This window comes from Rhinolophus hipposideros (assembly GCF_964194185.1).
Source record: "Rhinolophus hipposideros genome assembly, chromosome: 8".
NCBI lineage: Eukaryota > Metazoa > Chordata > Mammalia > Chiroptera > Rhinolophidae > Rhinolophus > Rhinolophus hipposideros.
This window is the reverse complement of record NC_138054.1, coordinates 8,355,543-8,371,166: the sequence shown is the minus strand read 5'-3', so window position 1 is coordinate 8,371,166 and position 15,624 is coordinate 8,355,543. Positions and strand designations below refer to the sequence as shown.

General features: G+C 47.8%; 1 protein-coding gene across 3 annotated transcripts in view; it reads right to left on the bottom strand.

The window, feature by feature from the left end:
* Positions 1 to 15,624, bottom strand: part of RREB1 (ras responsive element binding protein 1) — a 128,616-nt gene that overhangs the window by 29,341 nt on the left and 83,651 nt on the right. For all 3 annotated transcript variants that reach the window (XM_081056346.1, XM_081056344.1, XM_081056345.1), the window contains exons 7-8: positions 9,048 to 9,192; positions 8,301 to 8,437 (exon numbers count right to left, since the gene is read on the bottom strand). In XM_081056346.1, the coding sequence (XP_080912472.1) occupies positions 8,301 to 8,437; positions 9,048 to 9,192 (282 nt within the window). The remainder of the gene's footprint in view (positions 1 to 8,300; positions 8,438 to 9,047; positions 9,193 to 15,624) is intronic.

The window sequence follows — 15,624 nt, the reverse complement described above, 5'->3', positions numbered from 1 at the left end:
TGTGTACCTTCCCAGCCTGCACACCCACTCCAAGCCTTCTAATAACGTCTAAAGAAGGCCCTAGATCTACAACTTCACACCTCTGTTTTCATGGGATTTCAACCAAGGTGTATTCCTGTTTCACTTCATAAAAGATATAGAATGTCATCTCACAAACAAGCGGCTCGAAAGCAGCAGAGAAAAAAAATCTGCTTTGAAACCAGAAGGACATCTTGAGGCTGGTTAAAAAGAAAACACACACACACACACACACACACACACAAAACACCCACAGAAAAACAATGCCTCCCATCTCATACTTGGCACCTGTTGACAGACCTTAAATAAAACCAGCATGGAAACCCATCACCCAGGAACATTTAGATTGGCCTTTGTCAGCCAGAGACACTCTCCTTCAACCAGCCCTCCCAAGGTCCAAGGAAGAGTACTTTGCAACTTTGTTTCTAAGCAGCTCTTCAAGGACAATGAAGGTCATTGTAAATCTGTAAGCAATGCTGCTGGATGCAGAGCCTATGCAGGCATCCATTGGTCATGGGGTATTTGCTAACTTTGCGTGGACCTGTCAGTCTTCATTAAGGCCACAGCCATTGGTCTGGGTGGTCCCCACAACTCTCCCCTTACTCCTAGTCTGGGGGAATCTCTCAACTCTGCCAGAAATTTGGGAACAGAATGATTGCAAAATATTTCAATGGAGTAGAACTGTATCATAGGAGGGGGGAGGATTTCATTCTGCAAGTGATTTTGACAATGTGCCAGAGGGAAATTTTACAAACCCAAGGCTGATTTCTGATTTTCTGGCACCCTGAGATGGCCCTCTGTTGGAAACTGAGGGTAACTGCTCCACAGGGAAACTAACTTTGCCGTAAGACAAGTACATTTGGGACAAAATGTACCCGGCTGTAGGATTTAAACAAGATAATAGAACCCCACCAACGCTCCTAAAAACAAAACTTGCTTGTTTTCTTTTTAAATCACATATGGAAATGCAAACACAAAATACCTTACTCTAAGGAAAACAAAAATTCATCAGTAGAAAAACTGCAAAGGACAATTTAAAGTAAAGTTGAGATCACATATGAAACACAGGGATGAATGCTAATATGGGCATTTAACCTGTCCTCAAATTACAAAAGAAGGGTCACCTGTATGAGAACGCCAAATCATTTTGCTCACAGATAGTGTTTCTGTACCCGAAGGCAGCTCACCTGCGCCTATCTCACATGAATTCCAGCGCATGTTAGCAAACGTTTCTCTAAGGTAAGAGAACTTAGAAGACTAGAGTGAGATTTCAGCACTCCCCACGCCCCCCACATGTGCCATCCCAGCCCCTGAACTGTGGGTCCTGCTTCTCGCAGGGCTGCTCCATCGTGGTGGTTCCTGTGACGGGGCAGGACTCTAGTTAGCTCTGTTAGGGGGTGGGTGGAAAGAAAGGAGCTAATTTTGGGTATGCAGAGTCGGGCTCTCCTGAAGAGCAGAGGGGAAAAAGCACCTGCCTACAGCTTGTCTCTTCTCTCCCTGCCTCCCTTAGCACCACTTGTAATGTCACAGAAGGGGCAAGGGTAGGTGTGAAGCACAGACAGGAGAGGGCTGAGGTGGGGTCACAGGGCAGGGAAATGCCTCCCGGCAGCACGCAGTGGGATGAGCCCAGTTTCCACTGTGGCCCCTGGTATGCAAAGGACAGATGGCAGGAATGGGGACTGCCAATGCTGGGGCCAGGGGGAGGCGCCCTGATCACAGGGAGCCTTCGACATATACTTGCACCCTCCTTGTATGCCTTCTCCTTTGGAAATCTGACCAACGAGCAAAATCCCACAACACACTGGCTCCGGCCTTGAGACTGGCTGGGCTGGAAAGAGTACATTGCACATGTGATCAGCGAAGTCCGACTCCCACAAAAACAGCCAGCTGCCCTGGTCCTGAAGCCACAGAGAAACCCAGCCTGCCCGCCAGTGCTGTCCGCCTCTGCCTCTGGCTGCCACCGGTAAAGGGACAGCAAGGTAAGGGCTGCAGCAATCCAGCTTTGGCAGTCCGAGGAAACACTCTCCTTCCTTAACTGAGGGTTTGTCCTTTCAATTCTCAAAGGACTTTACTGCAAATGAATGATGTGCTTGCTCATAGCCAGGCCCACTCGTCTTAAGAAAACAAAAGTTAAACTTTTAAACTTACTGAACTGAGAACTGAAATGTACCACAACTCGCCTCATGGGGCGGGGGCATCCCGGTATTGGATCTTTTTCTTTTCTTTCATTTTTTGAAAGAAACCTGCCTAATTTGGGGTGGGACAGAAATGCGGTGACAGATGTGACAGATGTGCTCTTATGGCGTGGGTATGCATTGTGGGCAGGAGCAAGGGTACAAGGAGCCCTAAGTACAGCCAGCTGTTCTGCGGGGCGCAGTAGGGCTAACAGGTACTTATCAGCAATGACTCACCATTAAAGGAATCAGCCCTGATAACCAGTGACTGAAGCCTGTTTCCCAAATAACCTTCCCAAAGTACCCAAAATGGGATGGGAGCAAGCATACACAACAAAGATTAAGAGTCAGCCCGGGAGGCAAATTTATCAGAAATGGGGTTTACAGGAATGGAAAACAAGAACATCAAAAAGTCTTTTTTTCAAACCTTGTGGCTAAACAATTATAGGATTAGCCCCTCCCAGTGCTTGCTACGATAATATTTTATTCACCTGGTGACCTTAACTCTCCAGTACAAGAACTTGAAGTCAACCAAAGACGCTTAAGAGCAGCCCAAAACAATAAACCTCGGGCACTTGACTTTTATATCTTTCTATCAAGTCTACCATCACAGCAGGTAATGGATAGACAGATGACCCCATTAAGAAAGGGTAAAAAACAAAAAACAAAAAAACTTTTAAAAAAAATTATGCTAAATATATTTTCAAAAGAATATTTTGGCAAATCTCATACATAAGGAAACACATTTTTTTAGAATCTCAGGTTTCCCCAACAATCTAAGGAAAATGATGTGTGGTTCTATTACTTAAAGATATCAAGTCCCTTTACGCTTCTAAATACTTGGCTTTCAACACAATACCCACAATATCTGGATTCCAAAATTTGGTAGGTAGGACTCAAATCAAATTTAAATAGCCACTCAGTTTCCCAATTTTAACAAAAGCAAAACTAGACAAAAGCAGCTCTTTATAACAATGAGGACTAAAGGACAACCTGCTTTCATGTTCCCTGTCAAGTAACCAGTACCTGGGAGAAACCCAGAAATTTGACTCCTTCTCAATTTCACTGGAATGGGGTACCCAAAAGAGAGGCATAGAACCTGACTGTAAATGTTGTCAGGTTTAAAATATCAAAAAGTACACAATCTAAATAATATCTGCGGTAAATGTTCACTTAGCATTTTTTACCGTCTGAGGACTATGGACTTCCCCCTTTATCCTCACAGCAGTCCTCAAATTCATTTTCCAGATGGGGAAACTGAGTCTCAACTCGCCTGTGGCCATGGAGTTGCCATGCAGCTGGCATGGAGCCAGTGGCTTAACTCCTCCCTTCTGTTCTCCTTTGCTGTCTGTTCAGAGGACAGTTATTGCAGAGGCCCAGCTCCTTCTACAACCCAGGCCACATTCTTAATGCCTGACACTGAACAGTGGCCCACGGGGAGCCTTTCCTCCCACCAACTCTCTGCAGGCAGCCAGCAGGCCCAGCCCATCCTCAGAACCTGCGAAATACCTTGCTGAGAAAGCTGCTGCTCACCCTGGCCACTTCCCTGAGACACTGGATTTATTGCTCATTATAGCGTTTTAATCGAGAGAACTGACATTCCTTTTTTAAAGGGATTTCATGCTTCATTTTCCCTGCTCTGTTTCTGGAGACAAGAAGGGCTAAGTGCAAATCACCTCTCAGAACCCCGCCCAATTCAGACCTTCCCCTCCCCAGCAGCCCACCCCCCCCTACATTAGTCCCAGCCTAGAACTGACATCCAACAGCTGCAGCAATCTCTCCCAGTTGCTGGGAGCAACAGTGTGGGCCCTGTGACGGCCCCGGTCAGTGGAGGGTGGCAGCCTGCCCTCCCCACGTCCAGGAATCCACCAGGCTGCACACGCCTCCCGACACCCAGCTCAGACTGTTCAACCACACCAGCGTGCCACGAAGCCAGGGCAGGTCTAGGACTTCACCACGGGAGGGCCGGGGTGAGCCCAGAAGCTGGTGGCTGTCCTTGCCGAGCACAGACCAAGTCACAGAGAGGGCTCTTGGGCAGGGGGAGAGGGGGCAGTCCAGACAGAGGCACCTTCCAGCTTCTGGGGTAGAAGCAGGAGTTGGGGGCTGGGGAGAAGGGGTGTGTCCTCCAGCATCATTTCAAATCCGCTTCAGCCTGGCCAAGCCTAGCAACCCTGAGACTCTTAAATACAAGATGCTGACAAACCCCTCCTTATTTTTAGAATGGCATTTAACAAGTGAATTAGGGCCAGTGCGACGTGAATTACTCTGAGGGTCTTCCTGCAGGTGATGGGGGTGTGGGGGTATGTGTGGAGGGCAGTAAAGGGAGTTGAACACTCCTTGGAACACTTAAGAATCCAAAAGAAAGAACGTTCTGGCACCTCTTTCCACTGCCAAGATGAGGGCTGGCCCCCAGCCCACCCTCCACGCCTGCAGCGACACTTACCCTCCCCTCACACAGCCGTGCCTGGCAGAGCCCACTCGGGTTCCCCACTTACTAATTCCTGACACAGATTTAAGGGTATCGCCTTAAAATTGAAAATCACCTCAGCAACAACCAAAATCAACAATTCGACCAGAACGAGGAGGGCGCCCGCCCACTGGGGGAAACAGTGAAGGGCTAACACCTGATATAAAATGCCGAGGGGTGCTGCACCAGCTCATCAGGCTCCTTCTGCTTGGACCACAGGCTCTGTGCCCCACTCGGCCCTGAATTTACCCCTTTGCCTTGTTTCAGAACAGCCCTTACTTGTTTTCTGACTGGCCCCTCAGGGGCCCTGTCTCCAACAGCATCATTTATTCCCTCAAGTCTGGTCAAATGCCTGACACATAATGAGCAATCATTTGCTGGGTACCTTTCAACTGAAATAATTTAAAAATGATTTGTCACCTGATCTCCTTTCATCAAGAAGCCATGAGAGATTGCACAACGTTTGCCGATTTTGCCCCCCATTGCTCCAAAAGGCGCATGAGAGCTGATGGTCCGGCTGGGTCTTATTTTCGGGGAAACACGGTTGTATAGGTGGGTGCTGACTGGGCCCCTCCCAGCTGACTTTCTTCATGGCAGTGGATGGCCTGTTCCTCTGTTCTATTCTTATAACCAAGCAAAATATTCCACACCCCGAGACAGCTTTGCTCAGGGATGGCCTGTTTGGATCCACCTGCTCAGTGAACATTCTTGCCCGTCACCGCAAGAAGCTCTGCGCTTCTCCTGGTCTGGTCTCCTTCTCCTGGGGTACGGAGGGGTGGATTTCCTGCCGGTCGTGCCAGGATGAGAGCAACAGCCGGCACCAAGAGCCAGAAGCGCTACAAGCAGCTTCGTGTCTTCCTTTTGTTCCGCACGGACACTTCGTTAACTTGAAACACAGGGGAATGGAGGAGATTGGCCTCAGTGTTTACAGTTTGGATTTCCCATACTTTTTATTAAGAAACAACGGGCACCTTGCCACCTTTCGGGGTGGGGGGTAAGGGCAGGACAGAGGGAAGCGAACAGCTGTTTTGAGTTAAAAACTTAGTCTAAACTGGTAGCATCATCACGCGGTGGTCCCGCTGCCTTTGGAGTCTGCAAATGGAGTTGGTGTCTATTTTAGCTCTGGGTTAACAAGCAGTTTCTCCCACTAGCTACTGTCACAGTTCACTGCTTGGCTGGGCCCTGCTGGCTCCTGCCTGCCCCAATGGCCTCTTCTGATAGCAGCAGGCTATTATGTGGAACGGCAGAGCAGAGAGGAGAAAAGGAAAATTAACTATGTTCTGTAATCAACTCCTTTTAGTTTCCAGACACAAGTCCCACCCCATCTAGCAAAAGCCACCAGACAGGGAATGGCCTGGCTGTTCCCCACAAGGGACACAAGGCAACACTCCCTGTCAGGTGCCGTGGGCGCAGCGTCCAGGGCTCCAGTGGGAGGGAAGCTGCCAGGAGGGGCTGAGCGCCCACCAGACTACAAAACTTCTCCCGTCAACCCCTCACCAAACAAAGGGCGTTACTACTGAGCGGGCAAGGAAAACACACAGGGCCTGAGGTTCCACTTCATGGCCTGCCGACGACCCCGGGGGCCTAACGTAAGAGTCATGGTGAGTGAATTACCCACCGAATCGTGAAGAAAGGAACAACCAGGGCCCCGTACCAGTCCCATCTCCATCCTCTCTGAACAGCAGCCCAGTCTGGCCCTGGAGTAGGTGCGTATCCAGAAGGCCCCACGCCAGAAGAACCCACACCCTTGTCCAGGCCAGCATTTAAGAAGGGGACACTGATCTTTATCTATCACTGCTATACACTGCTGTGCAGGCTTCAGCCACTCAGACGTCTCTCCTGAGAGTCAACTTCTTTTCCCTGTAAGATAGAATTATCTAGAAGGGGCAAATGGATAGTTCCTAATATCTGAGCACAGAATAAAGCACGGAGTAAAATAAAACACATGAAGGAACTCAGAGACTGACTAGCAGTGTGTTTACTTTGCAGTCTGGGTCAGATGGCTGTCCGGCAGACATGCGAGTCGGGGGTTCCACGGGCTCTTCCTGCCTGTGGCCACGACTCGCCGTGTGAGGGTCATCTGGTAACGTGAGCTCTATTTGCTCAGGTCCTCAGTCTAGCAAACTATTTCAATACTCATCACCCACCACAAGCCCACATCCTGGGGATGCTGTGAACGTTAATGAAACCATGAAGTTCCTGAATCTCTCAGACATGCAGGGCCTTTAAAAGGAGGAGCCAAATGCTTTCTCCTGGTAGACAGAAGAACAACTGTAAAGGGACAGGTTTCAGAATCACAGTTTGAGGCCCGAAAGAGAACAGGGGGATTATGTGGCCCAGCTCCCACGTGAGCAGAAACTCCACTGGGACCCAGGGGTCCAGCCCACTCCCACACACCATGCAGTTTCCCGAGATGGGGGGGAGGGGGTACGTAAAGACGTTTCCTAGCACTTCAACTGCTCAGCAGTTTAAACTCTTCATAAATCCTCCCCCCCCCCCACCCCAGTGGAAAAATGTCAAGCTAATGTGATTAAGGATAATGATATTTGACATGGCTTTAAGTTACCGTACAATTAGACTTCCCCCGAACACAAAAGTCTTCAGCTTGCTCAGACCTTTTCACTACTAAGTCATGACCAAACACGTGCCTTCAGGAAGGAAAAACAGTCCATATATCGGTGAGCCACACAGATGTCCAGATTTCGCCACTTCCAAGCTGTCATCTGAGACCCCAAGCTGCAGCCACGCACACAGTCACCTCTGCTCTGGTGACCCTGGCAACATGCCGCCTCCCAGTCCTGCCCTGCACCAGGGTCCCTGATGGCACCTCGCTCTTTTCAGTGCTTACAGGCTATGTATAATTTTTAAAGTGGCAGTTCTGTAGGAAAAGGTGCCAAGCCTATCTGCTCACTAAGAACACAGGACTTTCTGCTTGACGAAGAAGTTCTCAGAGAGGGTAGGGAAAGAAAGCCGACTCCCCCGCCCCGCATAACCCCTGACTCTGCTGGGAAGTCATATAACCATCCACGTTTTCTGCCTGGGAAGGCTGAGGATAAGAGAAACCAGAGCCAGCAAAGATCTAAAACGGAGGCTGGAGCAGCAGAACAATCACCTATCACTGCTCTCCTGTGACGGGCTTCACTTTGGGTCGACTGTCTTACTTGAAGTAGAACCTGGTCTTACCCCCAAATGCGTTCTTGGTGTTCGGTGCTACTAGTCCCGTCCAGTCCAAACACCCACAGACACCTGTCCTTACCACACACTCATGCACAGCTAACGCTCATTTGGGTTGCAACAGCTCTGTGAAGACAACGTGTCTGCTGCCCACAGACCCCTGTGAGAGGAGGCCCCGTGCATGGGGAGCTTGGGGGGATGGCTCCAGGGGCCTCGCCAGGAGTGAAAGATGCAGACGGAACCTCGGTGAACACATCCTGTGGCCACAGCCACCTTGTGTCTCACGCCTTTCAGTCCGACTTCTTCCCTATACCACACACCATTCTTAACGGCCTTACTAATGTCATCACACCCAAGTTAAATCATTTCAGCCCAGTGGGAAGTAATGGGAAATAAGGATATGCCAGAAGAAACAGGAAAGAAAAAGACCTTTCCAGAGTACAGATATATTCACCCCTTTCTCCTACCTTAGTGGGTTATCTGAATGGGTCTCCATGTGGGTCTCCAGTCCATACTTGCAGACAAACTCCTTGAAACATACTGGGCAGTGAAACACTTCATCAGCCTTCTTTTCCAAATCACCCGACTGCCCATCTTCTACCATCTTAGGGGAAAGGAAAAAAGTGCAGTCATGAAGGAGGCCCCTCACATGTGTTTGCTTCTGAAGAGAAGCCAGCACTAAATCCAGCGGCTATCTAAAAGGAAAGAGATGCCTCCCTCCCAGGTATTAAAGATGCTACTGAGTAGTTCCTCATTCATGTGACAAATACTCACTGAATACTACCATCCACCCACCCATCCACCCAGGCGTCCATCCACTCAGACATCCACCCACCCACCCATCCACCCACCCACCCACCCTCAACCCACTCATCCATTCAACAAGTATTTATAGAGCACCCAGCGTCTAACAGGCCCTGGGAATAGAAGAGTGAGGACAAAAGCGTCCCTAACACTAATGGAGCTCCCATTCTAGCTAGAAAAACAGAAAAAGCACATGAACAATGGAATAAGCTCTTCAGCAGTGGGCTCAGCGAGGAGGCTCCGCAGAGAAAGTGCACAGGTCCTCTTTTCTGCAGACACCTTATAAAACAGTGTGGAAAACAGTTAACAGCTACATGTCTGCCAAGTCCCCAAAACTGTACAAATAAAGACGAGAGATATCTGCCCCATGTCCCGTGGCTAGGCACATCTGTGCTGGGAGCAGAGAGGACCTTTTTAGTAGGCGCTGGGTCTTCCTTCTCCGACTCGGCATCATGACTCAGTTTCCTTTTGGAGGACAGCCGCCTGCGCTTCAGTGGGGAAGGAGGGGCTGCAGCAGCAGCACTGTTCGGGTCCTTTTCATGGATCTTCATGTGTCTAGAGAACACACACATACACACACACAATGCGATTCAGCAAAACACCGAGTTGGTTTATTTCTGTTACATTTTTTATATTTAGATGTTGGTAAATTTTCTTTAGTTAGAGATACGGAGTATAATTTATATAGTGACTTCTCTCTTTTTAAAACTTTATAACCCGAACCCCTTAAAGCCTTGCAAGTGTTATCCAAAAACCATCACTTAATACCTTGCTGTCTGTGGGGAGATTCTCATGAACTTCACTGGCTGAGATAAAAACAAACTGTCTGATGACCTGTTCTTACTGAGACCAAGTAAATTATTTGAGGACACATAATTCCACAGAATAAAGAATTCCCAGATACTGCGTTTTCATAAACCAAGTCATTTTGCATTTGCCCCAGAACTCAGCCCCATCTACCAGTGGCATATGTCCTCTCTATTCTGCCCTCTGAAGGGTCAAATCTGAGAAGTGCCAACAGAGCAAATGTCTGGAGTGCTTATGAAGGCCTGAAAGCCCTTCCATGTTGTTCATGGTATTACACGGATTAATAGATTATGAGACTAGCTGGGACAATGAAATGAGGAAATTACATGTTGCAACCCTGACACCTATGGGACGAGGAGTACACGTATGAGGAAATATTACATACACATACTAGATGGATACGGATGAAGAGAGTTTTATGGATGACCTGATTTAAGTGGCCTAACTTTATCAAGTTCTAAAACAAACATCCTAAAAATAAGGTCCCAAGACCCATAGGGAAAGAATGACATTATACAAAAAGATAGTCAATCTCAATTTCCTTGCTCTATGACAAAAAAGGTTTAGTTTTCCTAATGACAATCATCACCACCATCATCTCTGACTGGGGTTAAACTGTGCCAGATGTAGGAAAGAAGCCACAGCCTTTTATAAATAGCTCTTGTATAGGATTATCATAATGGTGACGTTCTTAGGCACGGGAAACGACAGCCGCGTTTTCACAGACTATCCTGTCACACTTTCAAAAGCAAGTTCAGCTCCCTGTCTGCTGTGCCTTCTCCAGAGGAGGCAGCTGAGGATGAAAAAGCGAAGAAGCTCGTGAAGCACAAGCAGCAACAATCAGGCTGTGAGGCCAGGACTCAAGGCCAGGGCTGAGAGCACGCCTTCCCTCCCACAGCCCTTGGCCCGCCATGCCTGGGAGACCGCTTTTCTGAGTATGTGGAGGTAAGACGCTGACTTCTTTTGTTCTGCTTCTACAGACAACTCTAGAATGTGGAGGGGTCCCTGCTTCAGGCCCTGCCCCAAGCGCAACCATTGGACGGCAGGTGAGAGGTGGCTTAACCTTTGAGGAAATGGGCCTCAGGGAGCGAGGTGGAGGCCAAAGCTCCACCTCTTAGTGGGGATCAGTGTGCGGGAGCAGAAACACCTCGTGGGAGAGAATGGAAAGGCATCACAACCATCCTGCCCACGTCTACATAATTCCTTGCTTAGATTCTTAGGGAAGGATGCTTTCTTATTAGTTCTTGGTCACCTAAAGCCTTGGGAAACTTAATGGAAGCAAGTAGCCTTGTTTGAAGTACCTGCTCTATTCTAAGGTGATTTAAGGCAACCATCATTTAATATCATCGCTTGGAAGGAAAAAAGAAAGACCGGCAAGTTTCTTTTGACATTTATTGAATGGCACATTCCATCTTTAGAAAAAAATAAACAAAAAATGACAAACTTTTTTCGAAGCATTAAGAATTGAGGAAGAATGATACTAAAGGATATAAATTAGTACCATACCTACCTTTTCCAATAAATCGCTCAAAATTAATAAATACAAAAATCAATACTCTTTTCAACAGTCGACAAGTTACCAGTGCAAATCAACATGAAGCTACAATAACCTGTGAGAAATTTGGAAATCGAAGATTGACAACTGTCAGCAGTTTAGCAGCTTATTTTCTGTCATGATACTAAGATTCATAAAATGATGCTTTACGATCCAGTTCTTGGGACTTACGACAAAAGCTGTTTTCACAGACAGAGGAAGAGGAGGGACCAGAGCGAGCACCCAGTGAGGGAGGACCTAGGGGGAACTCACACAGATTATTTCCATTTTGCAGATGAGGCAGTCGAGGTGTGGAGAGGCTGACACACCCAGGGCCTCACAGCTGGCGCAGACCCAGGTGTGCCGACTCTAAAGTCCATGCTTTTCCTCCAAAGCCTTGGGATCTGCATTCTGGATCACAGGCTGCCATCTTAGGGCTCGAACCTGAACCCAGACACTTCCTTTCCGAGTGACTGTGGCTCAAGGCCCAGCAGTTGTTACCAAACTAATAACCAAATGTCAACAGGGAGTAAAGGGCCCAAGGTCAAGCAGAGAACATGCCCCACCTCTAGTCCTGTCTCTCATTCTGAAAAATGGGGGATGCCCGTGAAGTGCATCTCTGCCAGAGCCAGGGAGAGGAGACCGGATCAAAGCTGTCTCAGGAGGCTGGTGGCAAATACAGGCTGCTGAACACACCAACCCACTCCAAGTGTCTGACGTTGCTCAGCCAGAGGCCCAGGTTCGGAGCTCAAGCACTGATCCATTCTAGGGTTAAATCTCCGGTTGCTGGCCAAGACACGGGCTGTTCCCAATCTGTCCAGTCAGCTACATGCTGACCAACAGCTGCAGGCTCATTTAAGAACTTAATTCAGTCAATAGTTGAGCTGCCAGGTTTGGAGCTCCAGCCATTTCTGAAGTGGGATGTGATCTGTAGTTAAGGACTCTCCCCACCCTGACCCCAGCTCTTCTTCCCTGGCCTCTGACAGGAGGAGCAGCAACATTGGCAGTCCATTTCCTCCCAAACGCTCACAGGAAGTGGGGCGACTCACCACGACGAGCCAGCCATTGCCTCTTTTCCGCAGAATGTGGCCAAAACAGAGGAGGGTTAGTGGGGAGGAGACAATTCTGTTTCTCTTCTCTAGAAGGCCTGGGTCTATTTCTCTCTTGGGTTTTATTTCAAGGGCAAATTCATTAATTTCCATGTGCCTTAAGAATCAGTAAGTTACTACGAGCCTGGGAACTGGAGAAGGGCTGAGAGGCTATCCAACGTCTGATTCGGCACAGGAAGTCCTGTCCACAGCACACTGGAGAGACCATCCCTTAGTTCTGCTTGTAGACTTTCAGCCACAAGGACTTCTCCATTTTCCACAGTGCTAACTGTTAAAATCACCTTCCACGTGCTGAGTCAAAAATTCCATCCTTCCTTTAAATGTCTATCTGTCCTCTGGGGCAATGCAGAATCAGTCTGCATTCTCTTCCACATGGCAGCTCTTCCAACAGTTCAGGATGATGACCGCATTTCTTAAAAGCTTTCTTAAAATAGAACAACTCCGCTCCTTCAGCTAGGCCCCCCAAGCTCTGCTCTCAAGTCTGTTGAATTATACCGATCGCTACTAACCTTGGAATACTCTCCAGTCTGTGAATGTCCTTCATGAAATGTTGGATCAGATGCTAACACCAATTTGGATGTGGTCTGAGAGTGAAAGCCACAGGCTGGGACCACCCTCCAGAGGCTGTGTAAACAGAGCTGGGTTTCTTTGTGCGTGTTTTACAGGGACGCTACCCCCTCGGTTCCTACTAAAACCCCCATGATTTCTTCATTCAAACTGCTATTCATTCTGTACCTGAACAATTAACATCTTTCCATGCTTTCCAGATTGGCAAGGATGAAATGTATGCAGTGGTGGTGTGGTGAAGTCTCTCTCTCGTTCTCTGCACTAGCCCATTAAGGGGGGTTCAAATAGCGGCATGAATGAATAAACGAATGAGTAAATATTTGCTGAATCACTGAATGGAGGGATGGATGAATGAAGCACATGCAGAAAATCTGTTACACGTGCAGTTATCACAACAACACATGTACTGGAACTCTAACACGCTGCTGATGGAAGTGAAAACTGGTAATAACCCTTCTGCAAAGTGCCTGAGCTATGGGGATCAGATTTTAAATACGTACACCCTTTTATCTCAGTAATTTCACTTCTAGAAACTTGGCTTAAAGAATGATAATTGGACGAATGTGCAAAGATCTAAGTACAAGGATTGATGTATCATTGTTCACAGACAGATACAACAGAAAAACACTAATCACAGAGAATTTTCAACTGGCTAGTCTTAATAGTTTAAATCGGCCACCCGGCCACCCTGCTTTCCCTCTTGCCTCCTACTGTCCACTCTCCACATAGCAGGCAGAGTGAGCATCGTACCACTCCTGCAGACGGCGCCGCTCTTAGAAGCAAGTCTGGCCTCAGCCAATTCTCTGACCTCATCTGTTTGCACCCTGCCCCAACCCCACAGCCCTCAGGCACACTAGCTCTCTCTGGCTTCCTCAAACCCATCAGGATCCTTCTGCCTGGGCTGCCCCACCCGACCTTGGAGGGCCGGCTCCTGCCATCAGGTTTCTCATCAGGCGCCCCATCCCACTCAGGCAGATGCTCCCAAGCCCCCTACCCAGGTTTACTTCCTTCACAGCACACAGCAGCAAGTGCAAACATCAGCTAATTACTCATTGGACTGCCTCCTCAGCCTCAGTCGAAAGTAAGTTCCATTACAGCAAGAACCTTGTCTCTCATTCTCTGCACCAGCCCCTGGTGGCACACACCGGTAGTAGGTGGTCAACAAATATCTGCCAATTGCCCAATGGATGAAGCAACAAATGAATAAGTATTTGTTCAGTCACTTAATGGAGGGATGGGCGGACGAATGAAATATATACAGAAAATCTTATGATTTACAACTTACAATTTACTAGGATTTAATGTCAGCAAACTTGATGGCTCTGTATTATAGTAAACAACGCCACCATGAAGAGACCTGAATGAAAAACACCCCAAATATGAACAGAGGACATGTGCTAATTTTTTCTCTATTGGAATTTATCTGTGTTCATACATTCAAAGCTACACCTACATTTATAGTAGAGAGAAGTTAATGTCAAGTTGGTCAGCATCTGCTTTTAGATTAAATTCTAGAATTTTCTTTTGCAGGCATGCCAGTTTCATAGCAATCCTGCCACACTGTGGTCTGAGGCAGGAATTTTATCAGAACTCTCAGGAGTCAAGGGAAGTTTTCTCCCATTCGTAACACTTGGAGGGGCTTTAACAGTAACGAACCCAAACAAATACTTCAGACGTTTCTTAAACTAGGAAAAAAAGTCTGAATCTGAGTACTTTTTTGCACTGATAGGGGCCTACTTTGAATTTTTGGATGGATGCTGATTTCCTCCTGTAAATATAACCATTCATATTCTAACATGTGAAAAGATCCATGGTAGCGAAGGTGGGCTATCTGCAAGGGTACAGAATGTATCAGAGCTAAGCCGAATACACCTTATAAAGGGCTGAATGCAGCTCTAGTAAATCAAAGGAGACAGACCCATCTCTAAGGCATATCCCCCCCTCCTCTCTGAACTTTCCAGGAACCAGTTCCAAATACAGGAACTTTCTGGGAACCTTTTTTAGGTATGTAAATTTGTAGATCTGGAAATGGAGGGAAACTCTTAACCATTTGAGCACTGGCTTGCTCTGAGAAGCAAGCAGAAATTGGGATGAAAAAGCCAATCTGGGTGGGGAGGTGGTACAGGAGAGAGAGACCACGTGATGGCAGTGAGGTCTCGGGACAGTCTGGGAGCGGGGAGACATGCCAGAAGCCATTGTCCTGGTCTTACCAACTAATAAGCACGGGGACTTCCCAAGTTGTCTCGGCGGCCTCGGCCTCAGCTTCCTCCTCTGAAACGTGCCCGGAGAACACCACGCACGGCCGGAGCGCTGCTGTTCAAATGGACGCTCTCACCAGCAGCCGAGCATCACCTGGGAGCCGGTTACAAAGGCAAGTTCTCAGGCCTGGCCCGGGTTTCCACAGGCCTCCCAGGTGATGCTCATGCCAGATCAAGTGTGAGAATCACTGGGTCACAGGAAAATCCGATCCCTTCATACTTTTCGCAGGTCTGGTTAACAATCTAAGGTACTAAAACCTCTCCCAGGCTCACCCGCAGTGTACTAGCAGTCCCTGCACCACTTTAGCAGGTATAAATACATAACCAAATAAGTTGGGAAGTTTAACATACATAAAATTATTTTGGGGGTGAAATCCTTTGGGAAACTCTCAACAAGTGTAAAGGATCATGCAGTAGAAGGTGTAAAGGCAAGTCTCAAAACTCGTCAAGCTTTCCCATATCTAATTCACGTGTGAGGGTCAGAGCTCAAGTGAGATCTCGACACTCCCAGTATCTGCGAACTTTTCCGTCTTAATTTTCTCAGAGCTTTTATTAATCCAGGAGCTGAATTAGATTCTCTGAGTGATGGCATTATAGGAAAGGTCATTATTTCGGGACACAGGACACCAACTGTACACAAACAGCACCCGGCCCGCCAAACTGAAGCCAACAGATTCAAACAGTTTTTACGGCCTGATTACAGACACACCTC